At 38.1% G+C, this 25,249-nt stretch overlaps 1 protein-coding gene across 1 annotated transcript in view; it reads right to left on the reverse strand.

Annotated features, from left to right (window-relative positions):
* The window catches only part of Kpna4 (karyopherin subunit alpha 4), a 57,457-nt gene that overhangs the window by 24,186 nt on the left and 8,022 nt on the right, over nt 1-25,249 (reverse strand). The window contains exons 2-6 of the mRNA XM_050147513.1: nt 5,423-5,467; nt 4,630-4,719; nt 4,494-4,523; nt 4,346-4,398; nt 337-432 (exon numbers count right to left, since the gene is read on the reverse strand). Of these exons, the coding sequence (XP_050003470.1) occupies nt 337-432; nt 4,346-4,398; nt 4,494-4,523; nt 4,630-4,719; nt 5,423-5,467 (314 nt within the window). The remainder of the gene's footprint in view (nt 1-336; nt 433-4,345; nt 4,399-4,493; nt 4,524-4,629; nt 4,720-5,422; nt 5,468-25,249) is intronic.

The following is a 25,249-nucleotide window of genomic DNA, read 5'->3' on the forward strand; positions in this document are numbered from 1 at the left end:
CCCTCTCTCTCTCTCTCTCTCTCTCTCTCTCTCTCTCTCTCTCTCTCTTTCTTTCTTCTAAGAAAACCTCTCTCTAAAAAGCCCAGGCTGGTCTTGAACTGAAACGTCAAGGTCTCAGATTATAAGCATATATCATCATGTCTGGTTTTTGTTTCTGATTCAGGGTCTCTAGCCCAGATTGTCCCTAAACTCATTATGTATATAGCCAAGGATCACTTTGAACTTCTGACCCTCCTGCCTCTACCTTAAAAGAATCTTCTTCTTTTAAGATTAAGCTAGAAAACCTACCATTTCCAAAGAACATGGTCTAATTTAAAATAATAATTATATACTTACTTGTCATCTCTTTCAAGACAATGAACTAAAATAGGCAATATTCCAGATTTTATTAAGTCATCAATTGGTGGATTTCGATCACTGGACAAAAGTTTCCTGTAAAATAGATACCTCTTGTAAAACTTGATGTCATATATTATTACAATTAAGTTCACATTCACATAGAGTATAATCTGAAGAGATGTGTAAGTATATACTTTGAAAGTTACTTCTTATACTTCATATAATGCAATATTTTCTCTACTCATGAAAAGATAGTTAAATTAAATCTACAAATAGGACCATTAATTGGAAAACTATGGTAGACATTTTGGTACTTTTATTAATACAACACTATTCCCTCATCAGTTAGGAATATGGCAACTAAAAAGGCAACCAAATTTTTTTTCCCCTAAAAAGACAGGTTCTTACTATGTAGTCCTGGCTTCTGCCTCCTTAATGCTGGCATTTAAGGTGTGGTCCAACTAAATATTTTTACATGTGTTATGTTCGGAGTTAATTTTACACTTAGAGAAAAGGAATTAATAGGTTTTCAAAATACCTAAAAATTAGGCATATCAGAAGTGATCACAATGTATATCCCATTCTATATATTATTAAATATCATGAAAGCCCAACAACATTAACATAAATCTTCTCCTTATTGGAATTTGCTGTACAACTACATAAAGATAAGGTTTAAGAAAGTCTAGTCAGAGCCAGGTGGTGTCCGCCCAGGCCTTTAATTCCAGCACTCAGGAACCAGAGGCAGGTGGATCCCTGTGAATTCAAGGTTAGCCTAGTCTACAAAGCAAGTTCCAGGACAAGCAGGGTAGTTACACAGAAAAAACCCTATCTCGAAAAACCAAAACCAAAAGAAAAAAATGCTAGTCAGAGCATCAACCTATATAAACTGTCCCCATATAAGGCACACTTATTTATTCACTATCTTATGAATATAAAACTCCTTCTCTTACCTTTCAACTGCTCCATAAGGAGGCTACACCTTTCCTAACTGGAGCCTGGTACCACTGTGATCTCATCTCTAAACACTCTGTATCCTACTCTCCTTGCTCAGAATGGCTAGCCATCTATTTATTTCAGATTCCGTAACACCTCTCAATTCTAAGGTTATGTGTACAGCATAGTCCCACATTTGCTACTGGGTGCCTATTCCCTATTAAATTTTAAACAATTACTACTACTACTACTACTACTACTACTACTACTACTACTACTACTACTACCACCACTACTACTGTTTTTTCTTTTTCTTTTTTTTAAAGACAGTTGTCATATATCCAAGGCTAGCTTCAAACTTTCTATGTGGCTAAAGATGATCATATATTTCTGATCCTCCTGCTTCTACCTCTCAAACTGTGATTACAGGTGTGTGAAAATATACCACCTTTATGCAGAGCTAGGTATACAGACTTGATAGTCTGTACATACTAGGCAAGCAAAAAATAAATAAACAAACAAACAAACAAACTAGGCAAGCATTCTACCAACTGAGCTATATATAGCTTCAGACCAGAATCTAAACTTCTTAAAGAGAAATTTACATACTAGCAGGACATAAATCAATCTGAAACTGACCCAGAAGCTACCTCTGTATTAGCTAGTTTTCATAGCATGGGAAGGGCAATGTAGGCCTCTGGGGAGAGAGGTGAGCAGGGTGGGGGGGGGGGGAGAACAGACACCAAACATTGTAATCAGTGTTGGATCAGCAGGGGACAATACTGACATGCCAGGAAAGAAGAACCCACTGATGCAAAGGTGGCCTGACTGTTAACAAGGGCAACCTAAAGGGCTTTCCTGTTTCTGTTCCACAGAAGGGAATTCATATAGGAACTGTAGACCTGGTCAAAAGTTAGGGAGGTGATAGTCCTTAGGGGTAAATATACAATTGTAGTTTAGCTAAATCATCATGTAGCCAAACTGCCTTCTAAATATTAATGTATATAGTTATCGATTTGTGCTTGGTCATAAATATTTTTGTAATGATTAATACAGAGACCTATAACTGGTCAAAGTACTAAGAATAAACAACTGTTGAGTATTCAGCGCAAAATGGGATATTTGTATTAACATGCTCTCCCTTCAAGGAGCAGTACACATCACAGAAGCAGGCAAAGTATGTAAGAGCTGGAAGACCAAGTCTTCAGGACCTAGCATGGCCATGGCACTCATGAACTCACAAACAGGCATGGTTACCTTCACAAGACCAAGCTTTTTCAGCATTGGATGAGGGAGGGGTTCCACAAGACCTCACTCCTAGTGGCAGCTGACGGTGTTTGAGAGTCATTTCTCTTTGGAGGTGTGGCTACTGGTAGGTTGCCCAAGCCCCAGTGGATGGGAAGCACTAATTGGTCTTAGTAGGTTGGTTAAAGGAACTTTTTTAAAAGGGAGGACATGAAGTTAGAAAGGGGAATCTGTTGAGGGAGAGTCAGGGAAGTGAGAGAAAGGAGGTAGATATGGTCAAAATACATTGTAGGCATGTAAGAAATTTTCCTATAAAGGATAAAAATATTCTATTAAAATCAAGAATATTGCATAGTATTTTCACAGTATTGTCCATAATTCGTAGCACAGTACTTAGCAAAACTGTAAATAAAAATCAGGGGCTTTTATCTTATTTAATTTTTTAAAAAAATTATTTTATGTATATGAATGTTTTGCTTGCATGTGTGTCTTGTACCCAAGGGGGTCATCTACAATTAGAGTTATAAACAGTTGTGAGCTACCATGTGAGCTGTGGGCGCTGGAAACTGAACCCAGGTCTTCTGCAACAGCAGCAAATGCTCTTAACCACTGAGCCATCTCTCCACACCCTCCTTTTCTCATTTCATAATAAAGAGTACAATACCTACAAAAAAGCACTTTGGTGCCAGGGTCTTGATTTGTGTTAAGGCTCAATAGTTTTATCTGTAGTTCCTTTTGCAAAAACATTGCTAACATAGTGAAGAAAAAAAAAGGTAAATAATAAGTACTAAAATTATCTTGAAACCAGTTTGCTCTTATATATCCCTGAAATTGTCTCAGGATTTCTCTGGAACCCAGTTCAAAGTCGTACCTTAATCACCTTTCCTACAAACATGAACTTGCTGTTTCAGAACGTAATCTAACTTGTACCAAACTGTAAGCAGTTTTTTAGCCTATGGGATACAATAATGTAGCGGTGCTACATTTTTCCCATTTGTCTTAGTTAAGGTAAATACACATAAGCAGGACATGTAATAAAATATAAAAGATTCACACACTTGATAAGATATTGCACAAATCTGTGAAAATTCTCTGCACTTTAAAATCTTATCAACTACAAACAGTATCTTGTTTAAATATTTTTTGTTTGAACAATCCTTCTATATCTATAAATATACAAAGCAACCATTATGTTATAACACAACCATGTCTTCCTCAACATACTAGTTAATTCAAAGATCTTTCTCAATAATAAATTGGGTATATATGTGTGTGTGTGTGCTCATGTATGTGTACATGCCCAAAAAAAGTGAAAACCAGAAGTGCAACCTCAGAATCGATTCCTCAGGAGCTACCCACCTTGTTTTTTGAGACAGGGTTTCTCACTGGCCCAGGGCTCACCAATCAGCTATGCTGCCTGGCCAGGGGAGCCCCAAGGATAGTTCTATTCTCCACTTCCAGCGCTAGCATTACAGGCCAGCTACATGTTCAGCTTTTTACATGGGATCTGGGGACTTAACATGGGTCCTCGAGCTTGCACAGCAAGCACTTTCCAGGTTGAGCTATCTCCTCAGTTCCTCACTAAGTTTTTCTGGCTTTTTCCTAAAAATATGACAACACAAGTTTCACAACTGAAATGTACAAAATAACTTGGTATTTTTGTCTTAGAAAAACACTAGTGTATATGCAGCAATATATATTTAATGTATACTTGTTATACACGATACATTATGCTTATAACTCAATTTACTGTTTTGACTAATATAAGCACTTTGGTCACCTAAAGGAGGGGTCTGAAGAACTTGCATTTGAGCATTTAACTCACCTAGCAGCTTGTACTGCACTTAATTGAATTCCTTGGTTATCACTTGAAGCATTCTATAAAAAAAGTAAAACAATTTATCACATGAATACACAGTAATTAGTTGTTTAGTCCAGAAAGTACAAAGAGAGGTGAATAAAACCCAACTTACTTGAACAATAGCTTCTAGAGAGGTATTTTGCTGGCAAGAAATTAAAGAGAAAACAAAGTTAAAAGGTCATCTTTAAATGTTCTCTTTATAAACTCTTCCGTTGGAAGTTTTAGATTACCAAAATAACATAACTTACTACTCTAAAATCACCATCTATATCAGAGTCTTCACAGATATCTTCATGCGGCACATTTCTTCTCTTTAAGAGATGTTCATCTCTTTTATTCTTTAAAGAAGAATTTCACATAAGAAAAACAGTTAATTTTCATATAAAAGTTAAGCAATCCTGTGCCTACAAACTAAAATAATAAAGCGCCTTTTAAATGTGAAAACAAATTCAAAAAAATTAAAGCAAGTTGTGAAATAAGCACTGATCCTAATCACGAACAATTGACAATCCTATTGTCAAAACAAAATGGTTTTACTAAAATGGCTAGTGTACAGCTTAAGCCAGAATGAAACACAACACACTCAAAAGTAACAAACCATTTATACATCATCTGGAAGTGACTCTTTATTACCTAAAAGCAGAGTCAAAGCAAAAGCTGGGTGATTCACTATGGCTTATACTTTACATAAATCATTAAAAGTTAAAAAAATAAACTTGTTCATATCCATTAACGGAAAGTGGGCAAGGTATAACTTGCCCACTTTTCAACAGCTCTCTAGGCTTAGTTAAAAAATTTGTTGGGAATGGGAGGCGGTGGCGGGGAGGAGGCAGAAATCTTTAATAAATAAATAAATTAATTAATTAAAAAAAATTTGTTGGGGGGAAAGAAATCTAAGCACTTGAGACTGAAAAAACTATATTCAATAAATAAAATTTCATTATAGAACAGACTGTATATTTTACAAAAGATATAATGTAATATTTTCTATATATGTTATCAGAACTATTTCTCAAAATATCAATAGTAAACCATACTTACCTTCCTTAATTCAACTACAACTTCATTTCGTTGTCTTCTCATAGTCTACAAAAAAAAAAACCAACACTTTTTCTTGTTTCCAACTGCCTGTATATTAAACTCTCTCACACTTTCACCCAAAACTGCATTTTCTGATCTTCAACAAACATACTCCAACTCCATCTTATAAATGGTTGATCCATCCTTCCATTTGCACAGATATAAAACCTGGGGCCATGTTTTCATGTAGTATACATTCACTCATCCAACATCTTACTACCTTTTATTATCATCTCTGTAATTCTGTCCAATTTGTCATTCTCTCTCTGAGACCACTGCAAATGCCTCCTAATACATTATCTCCCTTGCTCTTCTTTTTAAAAGTATTTTATGTGTATGTGTGTGCATGCACACCTGAGTGTTATGTACACGACGTGTGTGTAGGAGCCCAGGAGGTAGGAGAATGGCATCAGATCGCGTTAATGACAGTTGTAAGCCGCCAAGCAGGTACTAGGAATAGAACCTAAGTTCTTTTTAAGAGTAAGCAAGTGCTCTTAACCACTGGGCCATCTTCTGGCCCTCTCTCTTCCTCTCTTGCATCTTTCTCTCTAGTCTACTTTTATCAGAGCAACCCCAATAATCTTCATTGCTTTAAGTTTTGTATACTATGTATGAACTCCTTTGGCAAGTTGGTAAAAATCAAATTGTTATCTTCTAATATAGAATTTTTAAACACACACACACATAGCAATATTGGTATATATAGTATTTCCCAAGAAGATGGATCAGGGTTCAGTTTTTAGACTTAGTACCTCTCTATACTTCAACTTCCTCATCTACAAAATGGTAGAATAGGTTTCCTGCCCCTGCCCTATTTTTTTGGTATATTTTTTCAGCAGGATCTCATTATATAGTCTTGGCTAGCCTAAAACTTGTGATGTTGACAAGGCTGGCCTAGAACTCACAAAGACTTGCCTGCCACTGCTTGAAGGTTAGTATTACAGGGGTGTGACACCACACTCAAACATTACTCTATGACTGGGCTATATCTCCAGTCCTCTTTTTGCTTTTTAAGACAGGGTCTTACTATGTTTATATTGCTCAGGCTGACCCTGAACTCAGGCAGCTTTGAAACTTTTATCCTCTTGCCTTAGTCTTAGTAGTTGGGATTTATAGGGCTGTGCCACCAGGCCTCACTGAGCCTACTTCTAACACAGTAAGGCTTATGTAGGTAAATACATCAGAGTACTCAGACACTTCCTATGTGTTAGTCTTATCGTTACTGCTATGTCCTCAGGGTGGAATGTTCTTCCCCCACCATCTCTGTGTTCAGTCTTCCTTCTCCAAGTCATCCACCAACTTTCCATCTATATACTACCCTTTATCATGCCTAATTTTTCCTCCTTATCATGACATGTATCATATCTTAATTTACTATATAAGGTAATAAGAATAAGCATTATTTCTTCTCAACTGTCTTAATTTAAATGTGTAGAAAACTTTGCTGCAATTTTTGGTCACATTACTTTATTCTGTGGTCTTCTGATTTTTGATACAGACAAATATTGACAAAATTAAAAAATACTATCAAAATAAATATTGCAAAAATGAATAATCAGTTATGAACTTGTTTTAAGATCTAGTATCTCATTTAAACATTACAACCTACAGAATTTTTATTCTTACATAGTCACACAAATATAAAAACTGCAGACTATATTAAATTAGCCCTAGAGGACTCCAGTATTATACAAAGTCCCTTAGCAGTAAACCACATCATTTCCCAAACATCTAGAAATAGAATTCAAGTCAATTTGAGTCTAAGGCTCCTATTAAAGTATAAGCACTATAGGCTGAGATTCAGTAATATGAAAATCTAAAATCCAAAATTCTCTAAAACTCCAAATTTTGAATGTTGACATGTCAAGTGATAAACTATATACAATTGTTCCATGCTCAAAATTATTTGACATATATAACTATCATTTAGCACACACACACGCACGCGTGCATATATTTAAAAGAAAACTAAATCCCAAACGTGAAATACAATGTTTGGGATTTAGTCTTCTTTTAAATATATGCAAAATTTTGAAAATGTAAAGATATTCTGGCCTAAGCATTCTGGGTGAGAGATACTCAACTTGAGCAATGAACTTAGCTTATTGTAACACAAAACATCTATATTCTATTCCTCATGAAGACTGTTGTGTCTCTAAGACGTATTAGCTAAAAGAGGGTTCAAAAAATGTTATAATAAGAAAGACTACTGAGGGACAGAGGTCTATACCTGAGAAGGTTGCATTAGTAAGCATTGCACCTTAAAGGTGACAGGAGTAGAACGATCTTCACTTTCTTCACATTGGTGCAAACTATTATATAATTCCCTCTCCACCGTAATATAGCCTATTTATTAAAGTTAGAGGTTTCAATAATTTAGAATTTTAAAAAAAGCAAGCCAGGAAGACCTCAAACTCAAGGCTGGCCTGAGCTATATAATGAATCCCTGTTTCAAAAACCAACTGACCTATTTGCCCTCTGCTGCCAAAAAACACAGACACAAATAAAGCATTTATTGACCCAATTTAACAACGTAATAACAATATATGACTAGAGCTACTGTTTATAGAAATTATTTGCAAAATAAGAGACTGGACAGTGTCTCTTTACTATGGGATCAGAGTTTAACTTCTCTTTCCAAAGTAAACCCATTTCAAATCAAGGACTTTTACTTCTGAAGGCCTATGAAAAGAGCATAAGGCTTCTTAGATCTCTAAGTCTCCCTTCAGTTTAAGCATCAGGCTTTGCATATGACATGTAGATACAATGTTTGTGAATTCACAAAATTCACATTGCACTAAAACAATTAGGAAGTTTTCAAGCAACTGGTTCTTAAAGAATCCAGAATGCCATTTCTTTCTCAAAAGTATGCATGCTTTTCTTTGAATTTTAAAAATATTTACCACATTTCTATAACTATATTAGAGTTTAAACATGACCCCTGCTCTTAATGGAATAAAGGTATACCTTCCCATTAACAGCTACTTAATTTCCAGTGAGTGGCTACCTAACTCTTGCTAAAAGTCACTTTTTAACTAATACGCAGTTCTCTGAAACTCTAAAATTAATTCATGGTTTAACATATTGTATGAATTTTTGTATTTAAAATTTTCTTAACAAAACCAAGACTTAGATTAATTAGAAATTATTCTCATTAGAGAAAAAGCTTTAAAAAATGTAAAGTATGAAGGTACACACCTATAACACCAATAATGTAGAATCAAGGCAGAAGACCTATAAATTGAAGACCAGAGAGGCTAGAAAATGAGACTCTAATCTTAAACACAATGCCCAGTCCACAATCTATGAAAAATTTATTCATCACTTATTTGCTGAGCACTACAAATACAAAGATGGACCAGAGACACAGTATATCCACACCCTCAAGAAGAGAGAGACACTTCAGGCAACAAAATCATTTGCCACCAAGCCTAAAGACTTGAGTTTGATTCTCGGGACCCACATAATGGAACAGAAAGATCAACTCCTACAAGGTGTCCCCTAACATTAGTAGTATGGGGTGAATGGGTGCATAAGCACACACAATGTAATAAAAAAGTTTTTAAAAAAGAAGGTTGTACTCTTATGACAGAAACAGTGTTAAGACAGCCTCTTACTATGCAATCTTGGCTGTCCTGGAGCTTACTATGTGGAACCAGGCTGACCTTGAACTTGACCTGTCTCTTCTTCTCAATGCTGTCATTAAAGGTGTGTTACCATGACTGGCCTAAAAGGTATGAGAGCTCAATCTTGACAGAATGATTTAGATGAAGATATTCCAGACAGACAATATAGTATATACAAGAAAACACAAGATAAAAGAAGGCATTTGCAGCCAAGAGTGGTGGTACACACTTGTAATCCCAGCACTGAGAAGGCTGAGGAAGCAGAAAGATCAGCTGATCTCAGTTCAAGAATAAGTGAGCAACACAGAGAGAAACTGTCTCAAATGAAGAACTACACAGATTATAAATAATGTTCAGCATTCTTAACTACCAAGGAAATGCAAAGTTACATAAATTATAGTTACAGTGGGATTCCATCTCATTCCAGGCAGAATGGCTATTCACAAGAAAATTTAAATAGCAAATGTTGATTAGGATGTATGGCAAATGTAACAATGCATTGCTGGTAAGAATGTTAATTAACTGTCACTATGGAGGAGACTGGAGATATGGTTGATGTAGGAAGTCCTTCTGTGTATGTGTTGCTTTTATTGACTAATAAATAAAGCTGTTTCAGCCAGTGGCTTAGCAGAGTAAAGCCAGACAGGAAATCCAAACAGAGATATATAGAGAGAAAGTAAGTGGAATCAGAGAGACACCATGTAGCTGCCAAAGGAGACAGAATCTGGATCCTTACCAGTACACCACAGGCTTGTGCTAACACACAGATTAATAGAAATGGGTTAATTAAGATCTAAGAATTAGCCAGGAATATGCCTGATGGAGGTGGGTCTTGTAATAATAAAGAAACTGCCTCGGCCCTCATAGGACAGAAAATTAGGTAGGCGGAGTAGACAGAAGAGAATGCTGGGAAAAAGAAGCTGAGTCGAGGAGTCGCCATGATTCTCCCGCTCCAGACAGACGCAGGTTAAGATCCTCCCTGGTAAGCCAGCTCATGGGCTACATAGAATATTAGAAATGGGTTAGAACAATATGTAAGAGCTAGCCAATAAGAAGCTGGAACAAGCCGGGCCAGGCAGTGTTTGAAAGAATACAGTTTCCGTGTAATTATTTCTGGGCATAAGCTAGCCATGCGGGCGGCCGGGTGCCGGGGATGCAGCCCTGCGGCTCCTATCTCAACATATGCCTAAGCTATTGGCTGAACAGTATTGTAATTAATAGTTTCTGTGTGATTTTTAGGTCTAGGTGGCCAGGAAACGAATGAGTAGTTTCCACCTACAGATGGTTCAGCAGTTAAGAGCACTGACTGCTCCTTCAGAGGACCCAGGTTCAATTCCCAGCACCCATATGGCAGTTCACAACTGTCTGTGACTCCAGTAACAAGATATTTGGCACCTTTACACAGACATACACACAGGCAAAATGCTAATGCATATAAAAATAACTTTTTAAAAAGAAAAAACAAAATTGTCACTATGGAAATTAGTATGGGGGTCCTACAAAAAAAATTAGCAGCATACATCTGTTATATAACCTAGCTATACTATTTGTGGGTATATGTCCACAAGAATTGAAGTAAGTTCACTATAAATACATGATACCTATGTTTTCTGCTGCAATTTTATTAAATGCCAAGTCACAGAATTAGCTTCTTGACATACACATGAATGTATAAAGCCAATATGGTATACATAGTCAATAGAGTTTGACTCAGCCAAAAAAGAATGAAATCAGTGTCTGAAGGAAAATGGGTAGAACTAGAGATTATATTACATGAAATAAGCCAGTCCCACAATGACAGATATTATGTTTGTTTTCTTCCCATCTGTGGAATTTAGGACAGAGGGAAAAGGACATGAAATTCAAAGAGAACAACATTAGAGGCTGTGGATGAGCAAAGGGAGGGGAAAGAATTTTAAGAATGGATAATAGCAAATCCAAAATATGTGTATACATTATGGAAATGATGAAGTCTATTGCTTTTACAATTAATATACACTAGTTTTAAAAAGGTGTCATGTTTAAAATCTGTGGAAGAATCAGAAATGAAGAATTAAAGGGTAAGCCAAGAGTTCCATCAATTTCATAAAAAGTTAAATACACTTTTTTTATCTGCAGATTTTAGCCCAAGTAGGCACCACAACCTTAAGAATATTTGGTAGGTGCAAGTTCTTTAGCCCAATTAATATGGTAAATCAAGAGCTGAGCACGTGGCAGTGGCAGATTAAGTTTTCAATGCCTATAATTTATATATGGGTCATTTCAAAGCATGGCATGTAGAATTAGGTCCTATAGTAATAATTTATTTATGTTTTAATAAATAAAGTTTGCCTAAAGATCAGATGGGAGACAGAGGCAAATGGACCTCTATGAGTTCAAGGCCACCCTGGGGTACACAAAATCAATGCTGAAACAAATTCAGGGGGTGGTGGCTTACACCTTTAATCCCAGTAGTAAGGATTCACACGTCTTTAATTCTAGCACTAGAGGGAATATAAAATGGGAGGAGAGAGAGGCTTATTCTGCTTAGTCTGTGGTCGCCCAGCCTTGGTAGTGCAGTAAGACTTCTCTAGTGGCTTGGCTGCTTTGCTTTTCTGGCTTTCGGGTTGAACCCCAATATCTGCTACAATTTCCCATACTACTTTAATAACTTGCCCATGCTAAATGGCTTCCTGCACTGAGTAAGTCTGTTACTGACTCAAGCTCCGGATCACTCCATTCACATTGGGAGGAAACTTGGACCTGATGCTCATCACTAGTAGTGTGTAAAATTAGAACCTTATTACTGCTGTCAATAAACACTATATCTGAGAAATTAAACTATGGTTTGAAAATAAGAACCAAACCTTTTCCTCAATGAATTTTCTAGTAAAGGACCCCACAGTTAGGCACCTAACACTGATGGGAACTGTAAATACTATGCTGGTCGCTATTGGGGAAACTGGAAAGTGGACATGACAGCAATGGCAGTGACTGACAACAACTAAGTAATGGACTATGCTAAACAAAGTAGGGCAAATAGATTAAAGTCAGCAATCACAGCTTGCAAGAATGCTCATTTTTCTTCAATCTTTTCATGTTGGCAACAAGAGAAACAAAGGTTTAAGTGTTATGAAGAAAACAACACATGAAAAGTGACACTGGGAAAAATTAGGAAATAAAATCAGATTTAATCAGATTAAGGAAGTCAGCAGAACCCAGTTTTTACAAGACTGTGGAAGAATCCAATTTCTCTGCTGATCTGGTGCATTCTGAGAAGAGGAAAAAATAAACAATGTTAAACTGGGCATAGCAGCTCATGCTGATACTCTCAGTACTAGGAAGGATGGGACAGAAACATTAGCCTCAAGTTTAAGGCTAGCCTGGACAACATATGGAGACTGCCTCAAAACCAACCAAACAAAAAACCAAAAACCCTGGGAATGGAGATTTGACTCATTCGTTTAGAGCACTTGGTTCCCAGCATCCACGCTACCTCACAATAATCCCAAATTGCAGTTTTGAGAGATACAAGGTACTAGGCGCTTAAATGGTGCACATACATATACAATATACAAATATAAAACAAAGAAACAAATAAAAATAACCAAGCACTTAAACACAAAATGTTAAAAAGTCAAGATGATGCATCATCCCAGCTCTCAGAGGATCACTGCAATGGCAATGCCAGTCTGTTCTCTACAGAGCTCCAGGGTAAAAGGGCTACACATAACCCATCACAAAATCCCTCACCAAGAAAAAAAATTAAACAAAGGTAAAATATGAAAATCAAGACATTAGGAATGCACAATTTATTGTCTATTGCTTCTTAACATACCCAGAGCTGGGAAACAGCAAAGTATCCTCTCTAGGTCCTGCCTTTGTTTTAAGTGAATCAATACATATAATAAAAATCAATAAAGGCACGTAAAAGGGAAGAGAATAAAGCAAAAACCAAAAAACATGCCATTAGCAACTTGCAAGCCAGAGGCTGAGGAGACTGTTTATGTGGCTATTAGAAAGAAGTCACACTGATTAAGGGAGTGGTTTTATAAGGTGTCCCTTTCATCTCTATGGACCATTTCAACTTTAAATTCTCTAGATGGAAGAAACTGACAAACTGCCAACTACATAACAGAACATTTCATGGGTTCCCCTACTGTCTCTCCATGGACTTCTGGCCTTTGCACTCAGTCCCTCAAACCTGCATTCCTATCCCTGCAAAAATGGTTTATTGGAGTTCTTCGACAAAGTTCATTGTCTGCTTGGATTGCCTTTGAAGTTGCTCAGAATGGGCTGTCACATGTCCTAGGAGGATACGGAACTCATGCTTTTCCTAATTGCTTCTATTTATTTCATTCATGAAAAATATTTCTAATTTTAAAAAAATTATTATTCTCTGCGCACAGGTATTTTGCCTGTATGTTTGTCTGCACATCACTTTCACGTCCAGTGCCCATGGAGGTGAGAAGGGGATGTCCGACCCCTTGGAACTGAGGTCACAGACAGTTGTGGGCCACCATGTGGATGCTGAAAATTGAACCTGGGTCCTCGGAAAGAGCAGCCAGTGCTCTTAACCACCAAGACATCTCTTCAGCTCCTCTTATTGAAAAATTTAAGCAAATCACATTATAGTATTTTGTAACTGAAAAGAATAAAAATCATTTACTTTAAATTACTTCATTTTAGAGACAGGAACTGAAACTAATATCAAGTCTCTCCAGGGCATAAGGGCACATAATCCCAGCACTCGGGAGGCAAAGGCAGGCGGATCTCTGTGAGTATGAGGCCAGCCTGGACTACAGAGTGAGTTCCAGGACAGCCAGGGCTACAGAGAGAAACTCTGTCTTGAAAAACCCAAAATTGCTGGGCGGTGGTGGCGCACGCCTTTAATCCCATCACCCAGGAGGCAGAGGCAGGCTGATCTCTGTGAGTTTGAGGTCAGCCTAGCCTACAAGAGCTAGCTCCAGGACAGGCTCCAAAGCTACAGAGAAACCCTGTCTCGGGAAAACAAAACAAAACAAACCCCAAATCTCCCTAGCTTCGCTGCTGACCATATACCATAGCTGCAATATTTCAGGGAAGAGACCTGAGTAGGGTCAAAGAGCTCAAGTTGTGTGTTTGTGGTGTGTAACCCTACAAAATTTACTACACTGAACAGGACATGAATGCAACAAGATGATGACACTGAGGTTCTGGCTCAGGCAACTGAAGGGCAGAAATGTCACTGACTGAGATAGGGCAGACTGAATGATTACCAGACAGGTTCAGGGAGCTGGGTGGGTTATACCACTCACTTTTGAACTTACTAAGTTTAAAATGCTTGTAAAAACAACTTGTCAAAATAGTCAAAGGAATCTGGACTTCAATCAGGTTGGGACTATCTAGGCATAAACAGTGCCTGCTTTTATATTCCCAGCACTCAGAAAGCTGAGGCAGGAGAACTGCAAATTCTAAGCCAACCCAGGCCATTATAGTGAGACCATGTCTCAACACTTGAAAGTTAAAAAAACAAAGGAAGAGGGGAAGACATCAATTTAGAAAGTTGCCAGTATAAAAATGCAAGACCAGATGACCTGATGAAATCCCCTATGGTACAAATACAGTGCTAGGGACCTCTAAGAGGTAGAAGACTAAAGAAGGAAAAGTCAGTGAGACAGAACACAAGAATCCGGAGCCACTTGAGGAAGGGAGACTTTTCAAAGGACCATAATTATACCAAGGATACACTGATGAAGACTGAGGTGGCTCAATAGGCAAAGGCACTTAACATAAAAGCCTGACAACCTCAGGTAGATCCCTGGAGCCCACGTAAAAGTGGGAGGAAAGAACAAACTCCTTAACACTGCCCTCTAACTTCCATATACATACACATACTCAAAATGCTTTAAAAATAAAAAAGATGAAGACCAAAAACTACCTATTACTAAATGTACATTAAAAGTAACAAAATAGATAATAATCACCATAAGAAGATTCCAAACCCTGCATCTACTATGAGACATGGCCCATTTCTGTTATCATTTATTACCACCACCAGACGGACATTCAATTTGCTTAAAATACTGTTCAGTACTTTGGAGTTTTTAACTCACATCTCATTTATTACATTATGGTATTATAACTGAGTAAACTAGAGAACAGAGTTTAGATATCTAAAATTTCTCAATAAAAACACCCCTTTAACTTTTCAGTCCCTCCTTTTCTTTCTTGAGTCAGACTGCAAGCAGAGTCTCATTTTTGACAAAAAAAAAAAAAAGTCAGTATTTTATTTTATGGGTTCCTCTCTACAAATGTAGCCAATGGGGTAGCTACCATACTTAGTCTAATTTTTAATTAGCCATTCATCCATCAAAGGGCATTTTCACCCTTTAGATATTCACTGCTGTGGATAAGATATACAGAATTCTTGCTTTCAGTTTATGTCAGTGTATATATCTGAAGCAGGATTGATAACATATAATTCTATTTTAATGTGAGGGACACCACTTTTCCAAAGCACCTGCACCGTTTTTCATTTTTGTCAATAGTTCACAAGGAGTCCAAATTCTCCATAACCTTGATGGAGGAAGGTCATTGGTTAAATAAAGAAACTGCCTTGGCCCTGATAGGTTAAAATTTAGATAGGCGGAGTAAACAGAACAGAATGCTGGGAGGAAGAGGAAGTGAGCTCAGATGCCAGGCAGCTCTCTCCAGAGAAGCCGCCATGCAGCCAGCCACCAGGTCAGCCATGCTGAATCTTTCCTGGTAAGCGCACCTCGTGGTGCTACATAGATTAATAGAAATGGGTTAAGAGGCTGAAACTAATGGGTCAGGCAGTGTTTAAAAGAATACAGATTCCGTGTAATTATTTCGGGGCATAAGCTAGCCATGTGGGCGGCTGGGTGCCGGGGACGCAGCCTCACCGCTCCTACTATAACATAATCTTACCAAACAATTTTCTTTTTTGTTGTTGTTCCTTTTAAAAAGGTATCCAGGTTTATCTTTTATTTACTTGTTCTTATTGCTTTACATTACACATAATAATACCATGCGGGTATTGGCTGTCTCTCTCCCCTACGGCACAGGAACTCAAGGTCATTAGGCTGGCTGCTGAGCAACAGGACCCCAAGTTTGCTTTATTTTTATTTATTTATTTGGTATTTTTGAGACAGGGTTTCTCTGTATAACAGTCCTATCTGTCCTGGAACTAGCTCTTGTAGATCAGGCTGGCCTTGAACTCAGAGATCCTCCTGCCTCTGCCTCCAGAGTGCTGGGATTAAAGGCGTGTGCCACCACTGCCTTTTTATAGCAGCAATCCCAGCTTGTTCCAAGTTCTTCCTGCTCAGGTTCATCTGTAAATTCTGTACCTCATTATTGTTTTAAATAATCAAGATTCCTTCCAACTTTGGTAGAGAGACGTGCTGTGACAGATTTCAGGTAATCAGGTTCTTTAATCACACTGTTTACTTGCAGCAGGGGAAAATGAATTAGGAGATCTAACAGCAACCCAGTTGCTCCTTAAATAATGGTCACTGCTGTGGGTGGGTGTTGTAGTGATATTTCACTTGTTTTCAATAAATAAAGCTTGCCTAAAGCTCAGAGAGTAAAACAACCCCACTGGTCAGCCTTACAGACTAGGCAGTGTGTGTTACACACACACCTTTAATCCCAGTAGCCACATTAGTTGCCATAGAAACGGGTGGTGCACGCCTTTAATCCCAGCCCTAGAGAGGATTATAAAATGGGAGGAGACAGCTCTGAATCTCTTTCTGAGATTCCTGGAGGCAGGATCACCATTTCAGACTGAGGTAGAGGTAAGAGTCTGGCTGCTTTGCTTTTCTGACCCTCAGGTTAAACCCTAATTTCTGTCTCTGAGTTTTTATTAATTGTGCTTTAGGGTATGGTATCTAATGGTTTTTATCTGTCTAATGATTACTAGAATACTTCAAGAACTTGTCTCTCATTTTTGTTTTTGAGAAATGCCTAATCAAGTCTTTTGTCTATTTTTAAAAAAAAATGGCTTTTGTTGTTGAGATCATCCAGACTAAGACAGCCTCTTCCAACAAAATATGTGGCCTTAAATGTCAATATCACCAAGGTTGAAAACACTGCTATAGTCTACCGAGTTATAGCCATGAGATGACAAATTAAGTTCAAGTACAAGGAAGAAGGGAGGGAGGGAGTCAGATATAATGGCACATACCTAAATCCAAGTTCTTGAGATGTTGAAGCAGGAAGATGGCTGCTCAAGGCCAGCACAGGCTATGTAGTGAAATACTATTTTACAAAAAAATAAAATAAAATAGCTATGTACTACCTACTCACAAAGTGGAAAATATGAACTAAAAAAAAATCTTAGAACACACACTCATATTTTCTTTTTCTCTCTTATTATTTTTGTTGTTGTTGTTTGTTGTTCAGGCATGCAACTATAATCCAGGTATTTAGGAAGCTAAGGCAAGATGATTTCAGAGTCAAGACTACCCTGGTGGTGGTGGTGGGGGGGGGGCCTGGAGAGATGGCTCAGTGGTTAAGAGCATTGCCTGCTCTTTCAAAGGTCCTGAGTTCAATTCCCGGCAACCACATGGTGGCTCATAACCATCTGTAATGAGGTCTGGTGCCCTCTTCTGGCCTGCAGACATACACACAGACAGAATATTGTATGCATAATAAATAAATAAATATATTTTTAAAAAAAAGACTACCCTGGGTAACTTAGTAAAATCCTACCTCAAAAATGAATACATTCTCTAAAATATTTCCTTTGGTGTCAATTATATAGCAGGTTCAGTAATACGTACATAAAGTCTTGGCTACTCAAGAGGCTGAGGGAAGAGAAGGATTAAAAGTCAAGGATGGTATGGCTCACACCTCAGGCGGATCTCTGTGAGTTCAAAGCTAGCCTGGTCTACAAGAGCTACAGGCACCAAGCTACAGAGAAACCCTGTCTCAAAAAACCGAAATAGTCAAGGATGGTATGGGCAAAACAGTTAACTCCACAATATTCAGAAGTTTCATAGCATTCTGGGAGAAGCTAACACTGACTAAGTATACAAATTTCTGTAACTTCAAGCACAGGAGTTTTGGGAGGTGGGAAAGGCATTCTGACAGCCAGAATGTGTGAAGGGCCTAAAGAAGAGGGCTTAAGATGGCTAAGAGCTAGAAGGAAATAGGAGATCTGGTAGGAAAAGTATATAAGGACCAAATCTGAAGGTCGTAACTGGGCATTCAGAGGCTAAATGCAGCACATAGGAAGCTATTAAAGCAGGGGAGCATGGTTGGTTTGTTTTGTACAGCAGGGTGTGAAACCCAGGATATTTGCTACAACATATTATATATGTGATTCAACTCTGGTTTAGAATAAACTGTGTAATATGATAAACTTTTAAGGCTATAAGGTCTATTCAGATGAACAAAAGCTGATATACGATGTATATCTAACTACTTATGTCTCTGCTGAATGTTTAACATCAAGCCGCTAGCAAATTTAGATAGGTTAGCTTACCACAACCTATTTTCTGTACTGAAATCCACATTGTAGAAAAGGGAGTAGACTCATACCTCTGTCATAGTAAAAGCTGGGGAAATGATTTTGGGTTAAAAGCATGAATACTCTTCAAGGTGAGCTCAGAGAAAACAAACCTTCTGTGGAGCAGAAAGGCAAAAGATCATTTGATCTTATGGCAGAAGGGCTTCTTCCCTCTATCCAGAAGGCTGGATGCACATAGATTAGACAGACTTTTTTTTTCCCCTTTTGGCACAATGAGAAGCACTTTTAAGTTTATACTTAGGAGACAACCAAAGGAAATTTGAAACCTTGAACTTCTGACTATGATAAACTAAGCCATACAAAAAACTCTGCAATATTCTATAATGCTGTACCTGGTCCTCCAAGAAAGTCCTTTTCCCAAGGTCAGGCGTTTAGACAAAAGCTCCCATTCCCACAGGGACTTGAAGAAAGTTCCTGCTTGCTAAATAAAAAGGGAGTCATTTTTATCTTTGGCAAGAGGAACTTGTGGCCCTTCCTGACTGTGGTGCCTATTAACTTGTCAAGGTCAATGCTAGTCTCTAAGCTACTTCAGTGCCTACTCATAAAGCCCCACTCCAGCTCACCAGTCCTTTCTCCAGTTCCCATTTATCCCTGAAAATCTTTGTCCTGTCACTTCTTGCTTCCCCAGGTTTCCGTGTCAGATGAATGGGGGAGAAAGTAAAAAGGAAAGGAAAGGACATGACTGCTCCTGGGTGTGGTGAGGAGAGATTATTATAGATGGGAGACATCTGGGAGAGTCCAGAGTGGACCAGACCAGACTGCGTTGGGCCAAGGGGGAAGGAAGGGGATAGATACAGCAGCCAGGAGGCCAAAGGTCCAAACAGGGGCCAGGAACTAAAATGTCTGCGCTGTATAGGGAGGAGCCCCTGGGGGGAAGAGCAGCCCAGCCCCTGGTCTGGAAAGTTCAGAGTAGAGGGCAGGGTATGCCAGTCATGTCCTGTAACAGGTAGGGACCCAGGGATGCTGGGAGACCTGGCAGCCAACACCTAAACATGCTAGGCAAGCACTCACCACTGAGAGTACTCCTCAGCCTGGATATGCCTTTTTTCTTTTTAATGTTTTTTGTGCATAGGTCTTTTGCCTTACATGTCTGTTTATAAGAGGGTGTTGGATCCACTGGAATTTGAGTTGTGAACAATTGTGAGCTGCCATGTGGGTGCTGGGAATTGAACCCTAGTCCTCTGGAAGACCAAGAAGCCAGTGCTCTTAACCACTAAGCCATCTCTCCCGCAGGATTTACTTACCCTGGCTGTTTTCCTAATTGGAGAGCGGCAATCTCAAAACAAACAACCCCTTTGAAAAGAGCTAACAATGCTCTGCAACATGGTAACAGAAAATACACAGAAAAGAATGAAATACCACCACAGTAGCAGCTTTTTCTGAAAGAAACTGCTTTCTATTGATGCTTCCTGAAAGTTCCTTATGTGAATGAGATGTTCCCTGTAGAACTGACAGGCAGGGAATTAGGAGAAAGGCACCTGATGACCTAAAAAAACCTAATCTAGGTTGGTTGATTTGCTTTGCCTTGGGTTGTTTATGAGCTTAGTTAAATTATCTTCAAAAACTTAACATATATTAACTTAATACTAAGACTTAGTAGCTAGGGAAAAAATTAAGTAGCTAACTTGGAGCTGGCAAGCAGTATGGTGAAAAATCTATGAATTCTCACAAAAACATTTAGTATCAGATAAGGTAGGAGCTAATCTGGTAACTTCCCTATAGCCTACCCTACCTGACCCTAATCTAAAGAAAAGTGGGCTCCCTGTTATTACTGAAAGTTTAATTTAAAACAAGTACTTATAAAGGTGGGATTTTAATTTTTTTAGATGCAGAAGTTAAGGCTGAAGACATTAAACTGTGCTAATGGTGTGTGGCTAATGAGATGTAATTGTAAATCTTTTCACTCTTTTCACTCTAGAGATCAAGTTTTTCTACCCAAGGGAAGTGTTAACAAATAGAAAACACTTGGGACTGCCCTTCCCTTCAAACTGAAGGTCTGTTAAGAAAATAAAGTAGTTTACTTCAAATCTCACAACAGTTACATCCTTCCACATGGTCAGCCTAAGGCCAGGGCTCTGAGATCCTGACTTGGTAGACTAGGAATTCAGTCTCTGTTCAGCGCTCTGACCTCACACTTATAACAGGATCTTAGACACAGATTCTTAATAAGGATCTGCAGAACAAATGCACAAAATAAAGGGAAGGGCAGAAGAAAAAGTTGGTAACAGAGCTGTTTGTACAAGTTCAACTGACTATTGGTTAATGGAACTTGGTCATGGCCCCAAAGAATTCTTTCAATTAACCTTTCTTTGTTGCCTCCACAATACCATCACTGAAATGTAATTCACATACTGTTGACAGAAGTCTGTCTTGCAGGATCCCACAGCCATTCAGTCCCAAAGAAACACACAAAGGCTTAACATTAACTGAAAACTGTTTGGCCTATTAGCTCAGGCTTATTATTAACTAGCCCTTACAACTTAAATTAACCCATAATTCTTATCTACGTTTACCCACATGGCTTGGTAACTTTTCCCAGTAAGGCATTCTCATCTTGCTTTCTATGCATCTGATGATGACTCCGTCACTCTGCCTTTCCTCTTCCCAGAATTCTCTTAGTCTGGGTCTGGTCACCTGGCCTATACTTCTTGCCTGGCTACTGGCCAATCAGCATTTTATTAAATGAATGACAAATCATTACAGTGTACAAAAGCATTATCCCACAGCATTTCCGTACTTTTTTTTTTTTTTCAAAACAAGAACTCTGAATCTATAAACAGCATACGAAAAGTGGTAAGCAATCTTACGGGACTAAATCCTAGATAGCTTCTGAAACTGATTTAGAGAACATCTAGCTGATGGTTTCTAAAAAACTGCTTAACACTAAAGATTCCCCCTCCAAATTGGGGGAAATCTTCCAAATCTGGTGTCAGAAATTTGAATGTAGAGCAGTTTTACCATATCTTTCTATTTGTAAATGGGACCTTACTTTTTATTTAGACAGAAAAGGGGAAATGATGTGGCATGTTCTTCTGTATATGTGTTGCTTTTATTGGTTAATGAATAAAGCTGCTTTGGCCTATGGCAGGGCAGATGGAAGAGATATGAAGATAGAATAGGTGGAGTCAGGAAGATGCCATGTAGCTGCCAAAGGAGGAAGATGCCCTGAACCTTTCTGGTAAGCCACAGCCTCGTGGCAATACACAGGTCAACAGGAATGGATTAATTTAAGATTAAAGAGCTAGCTAGAAATACGCCTGAGTCATCACCCAACTCTGTTGTATCTAATATAGTTTCTGTGCAATTATTTGGGTCTGGGTGGCCAGGTAATGAAGGTGCAGTCTCCGTTTACGTTATGGCACCAATGTGGGCCAACTATATCCACATAAAACCCGACAGAGCTTAGAAAGTAATTCTAGACATAAAAGAACAGAAATGCTTCTTGTAGCAGCATTTTTTTTTTTCAGATTGGCTCTGTTGACTGGCAGTAAGTTGAGGCAGCTCCTTTAAGAGTAGGCTTCCTGAATCAGCATTAGCAACAAAAAAACTTGAGAGACAGCTTCCTGGTTTGTGCCCAAACAGTGTTGTAACTAATACAGTTTCTGTATGATTATTCGGGTCTGGGGGGGGGGGCGGGCAGACAACAAAGTTGGAGCCTCCATCTACATAGGACTGTGTGATTTTTTTTTTTCAATTGACTTCTTACAGGAAGCATAATGTTTTCAAGGTTATATATCCATACTGTTATTTTATCAGCAGTCATCCCTAGACCATGACTCTAATCAAAATGCCAGCTGTTGCTTCAGATTTATCTGATTATAAGAACAAGATTTCCCATTATGCTCAAGCTATTTAGAGCTGGGTCAGTTCAATAAAACAATTATATAATCTAAAATCAGTCTCTTCTGTTTGAAGTTATCAGGTAACTTTAAATTTTAACATCACCAAAAGACCCCAGTAGCCTTCTAACCAGTAGAGAGCCAAAAAAAAAAAAAAAAAAAAAAAAAAAAAACCCCTTGGGTTTTCACAATATGGTATGACTGTAACTACATAAAAGTACTAGATTAACATTTTGCTTCTTTTTCTATACTACTAAAAGTTAAAAGCAGCTAGAGGCAGAATATATAGTAATAAGATAGGATCACCTACAATGAAAATGCAGCACTGAAAGTAAATAAATTTACAGAACTACTCGTTGGAGGAACCACAAACATACCATTTAACCAAACCAGGCACTAGGAGCACCAGTAACAATGTTAGCTGACACAGCACAGCTGGGAAAGCAATAATGGAAGGACACCAAGACAGTATACAATGTCTTCCATTTTTGTAAAAGGGAAGAATTTGTTTTGATTCAAGGTTCAAGAAATACAGTCCCTCATAATAGAGAGCATAATGGCTAGAATAGACTCAGTAGGCAGCAACCAGAAAATTTACTTTTCAGTATTAGAAATTAAGTCCATAATCAAATTAGTAAACTTTTGATCATCAAAGGATTCTGGTGATTGTTAATAAAAATTCAATGAAGTTCCAATAAAATGTAATTTAAATTAATCTTACAATTTAAAAACAAAATACAACAATAACAAAAAAAAAAAACAACCAGGGTCTTCTTATGTATTCAAGATTGGTTTCAATAGGTTCCCGTCTCTGGGATCACAGGTGTGCATATCATACAGAGTTTACATTAAGTTTAAAATAAATTAAATTTACAGTAAAAGCAGTAAGCAAGCAAATTTTGTTTTGGTACTAATTAATACAAAAAATTTAACATTTTCAATAGTCAAGCTACTTATATTACCAACAAATGTCTACGACCTGAAAATCAGTATGGATACTAAACAGTATTATAAATGTTAAACAGTAAACAGTACTATAAATGAATTATGTTTTCTGAGTCTGGAGAGATGGTTCAGTGGTTAAGAGCACAGGCTGATTTCTACCCAGTTCAATTCCCATCACCACATGGCTGCTCACAGCCACCTGTAACTCCAGTACAAGGCAATCTGGTGACCTTTTCTGGCCTCTGTAGACATTGCACACATGTGGTAGACAGCCTGTCTTCAGGCAAAACACCCATACACATAAAGTAAAACTTTAAAAAAAGGGAACTATTTTCTGGTTAAACTTACAATCTTGTGGGAAAGCAGCAACAAAAATCTACATAAAAGCATTAAGCCTAGCAGTGGTGGCAAAGGCCTTTAATCCCAGCAGTCAGGAGACAGAGGCAGGTGGATCTCTGAGTTCGAGGCCAGCCTGGTCTATAGAGTTCCAGGACAGTCAGGGCTACACAGAGAAACTCTATTTAGAAAAAATAAAAACAGACTGATGATCCGAGTCTGATTCCTCAAACCCACATGATGGTAGAAAGATACAATCAGCTGTTTCTGACTCTATCTCACAAGCTTGCTGTGGCAAATAAGCACCATGTATACATGTACACACACACACAAGATAAAGGTAGACTGTTCTTCTAAAGAGTCGGTAGTAATTATAAGTGGTAGTTATCTGTAACAAAGCAATGCTAATAAACATGATTATAAGAGTGCAGTTCACTGGGCCGGGGGTCCTCAGACTTTGAACTCAGAGATCTGCCTGCTTCTGCCTCCCAAGTGCTGAGATAAAGGGCTTGCCCCAGCATGCTTGATGGGATATTTTAAAAGAATTTTCAAGGTCAAAACTATCTTCCTGGAAAAAAAATTAATAATATGTATGTTGATGTTATGGGTATACATATGTATGTTAACACTGCACTGAGGCAAAGGATTAAAACTGCTACTACTCTAGCATGAATTAAGATAAACCAACATTATGCTGTTTATATATTTCATTATATTTCAGTGAGGCCAGTTTACTGAAGAATGTCCTTGGGGCTGGAGAGATGACTCAGCAGTTAAGAACTCTGGCTGCATTTCCAGGACTTAGGTTCAATTCTCAGCGCCCACACAGCTGCTTAGAACCATCTGCCACTTGTCTTAGAGGATCCAATACCCTCTTCTGGACTTCAGCAGCACCAGGCATGCACAGTGCAGACTACATGCAGACAAAACACCCATACTCCTTATTGCCAGGCACAGCAGCACACACCTTCAAGCTCTGCACTTGGATTGTGAGGCCAGCCTGGTCTACATAGTGAGTTCCAGGCCATTGAGGGTTACAGTATAGCAAGTTACTAGCCAGTCAAGACTACAAAAGTGAGAGCCTGCCTCAATAAATAAACACACACACACACACACACACACACACACACACACACACACACAGAGAACATTTATCAATTAAATATTGACCTTTCCTTTCAATTACATGACAAAACAGTCCTGCAGCAGTATCAGCTTCTACAGTCAAATGTAGAAAAAGGACTTAGGCAATTAAGTTGTGAATTGAATTAACCATTTTTTCAAGAAATACCATTTTAACTTGAAAAAAATGACAGAGGAATTATAGTTATTTTGATTCAGTGTCTAGCAGATGTTTTAAAAAATGAGCAAAGTAAGCCTATGGCTTAAAGGAAAACAATTTACAGTATTTGCTGCTAATGGTTAAGATTTGGGCATTTGGAAGATCTGAACAACTTCATTTGGTTTTGTCAGTGGAATGTTTTCCGGGGGCTGTATTATATATATATATAAATATAGTATCTATAATTAA

Source organism: Alexandromys fortis, unplaced genomic scaffold (assembly GCF_014885135.2).
Source record: "Alexandromys fortis isolate MF-2015 unplaced genomic scaffold, M_Fortis_MF-2015_v1.1 scaffold_53, whole genome shotgun sequence".
NCBI classification, from domain to species: domain Eukaryota; kingdom Metazoa; phylum Chordata; class Mammalia; order Rodentia; family Cricetidae; genus Alexandromys; species Alexandromys fortis.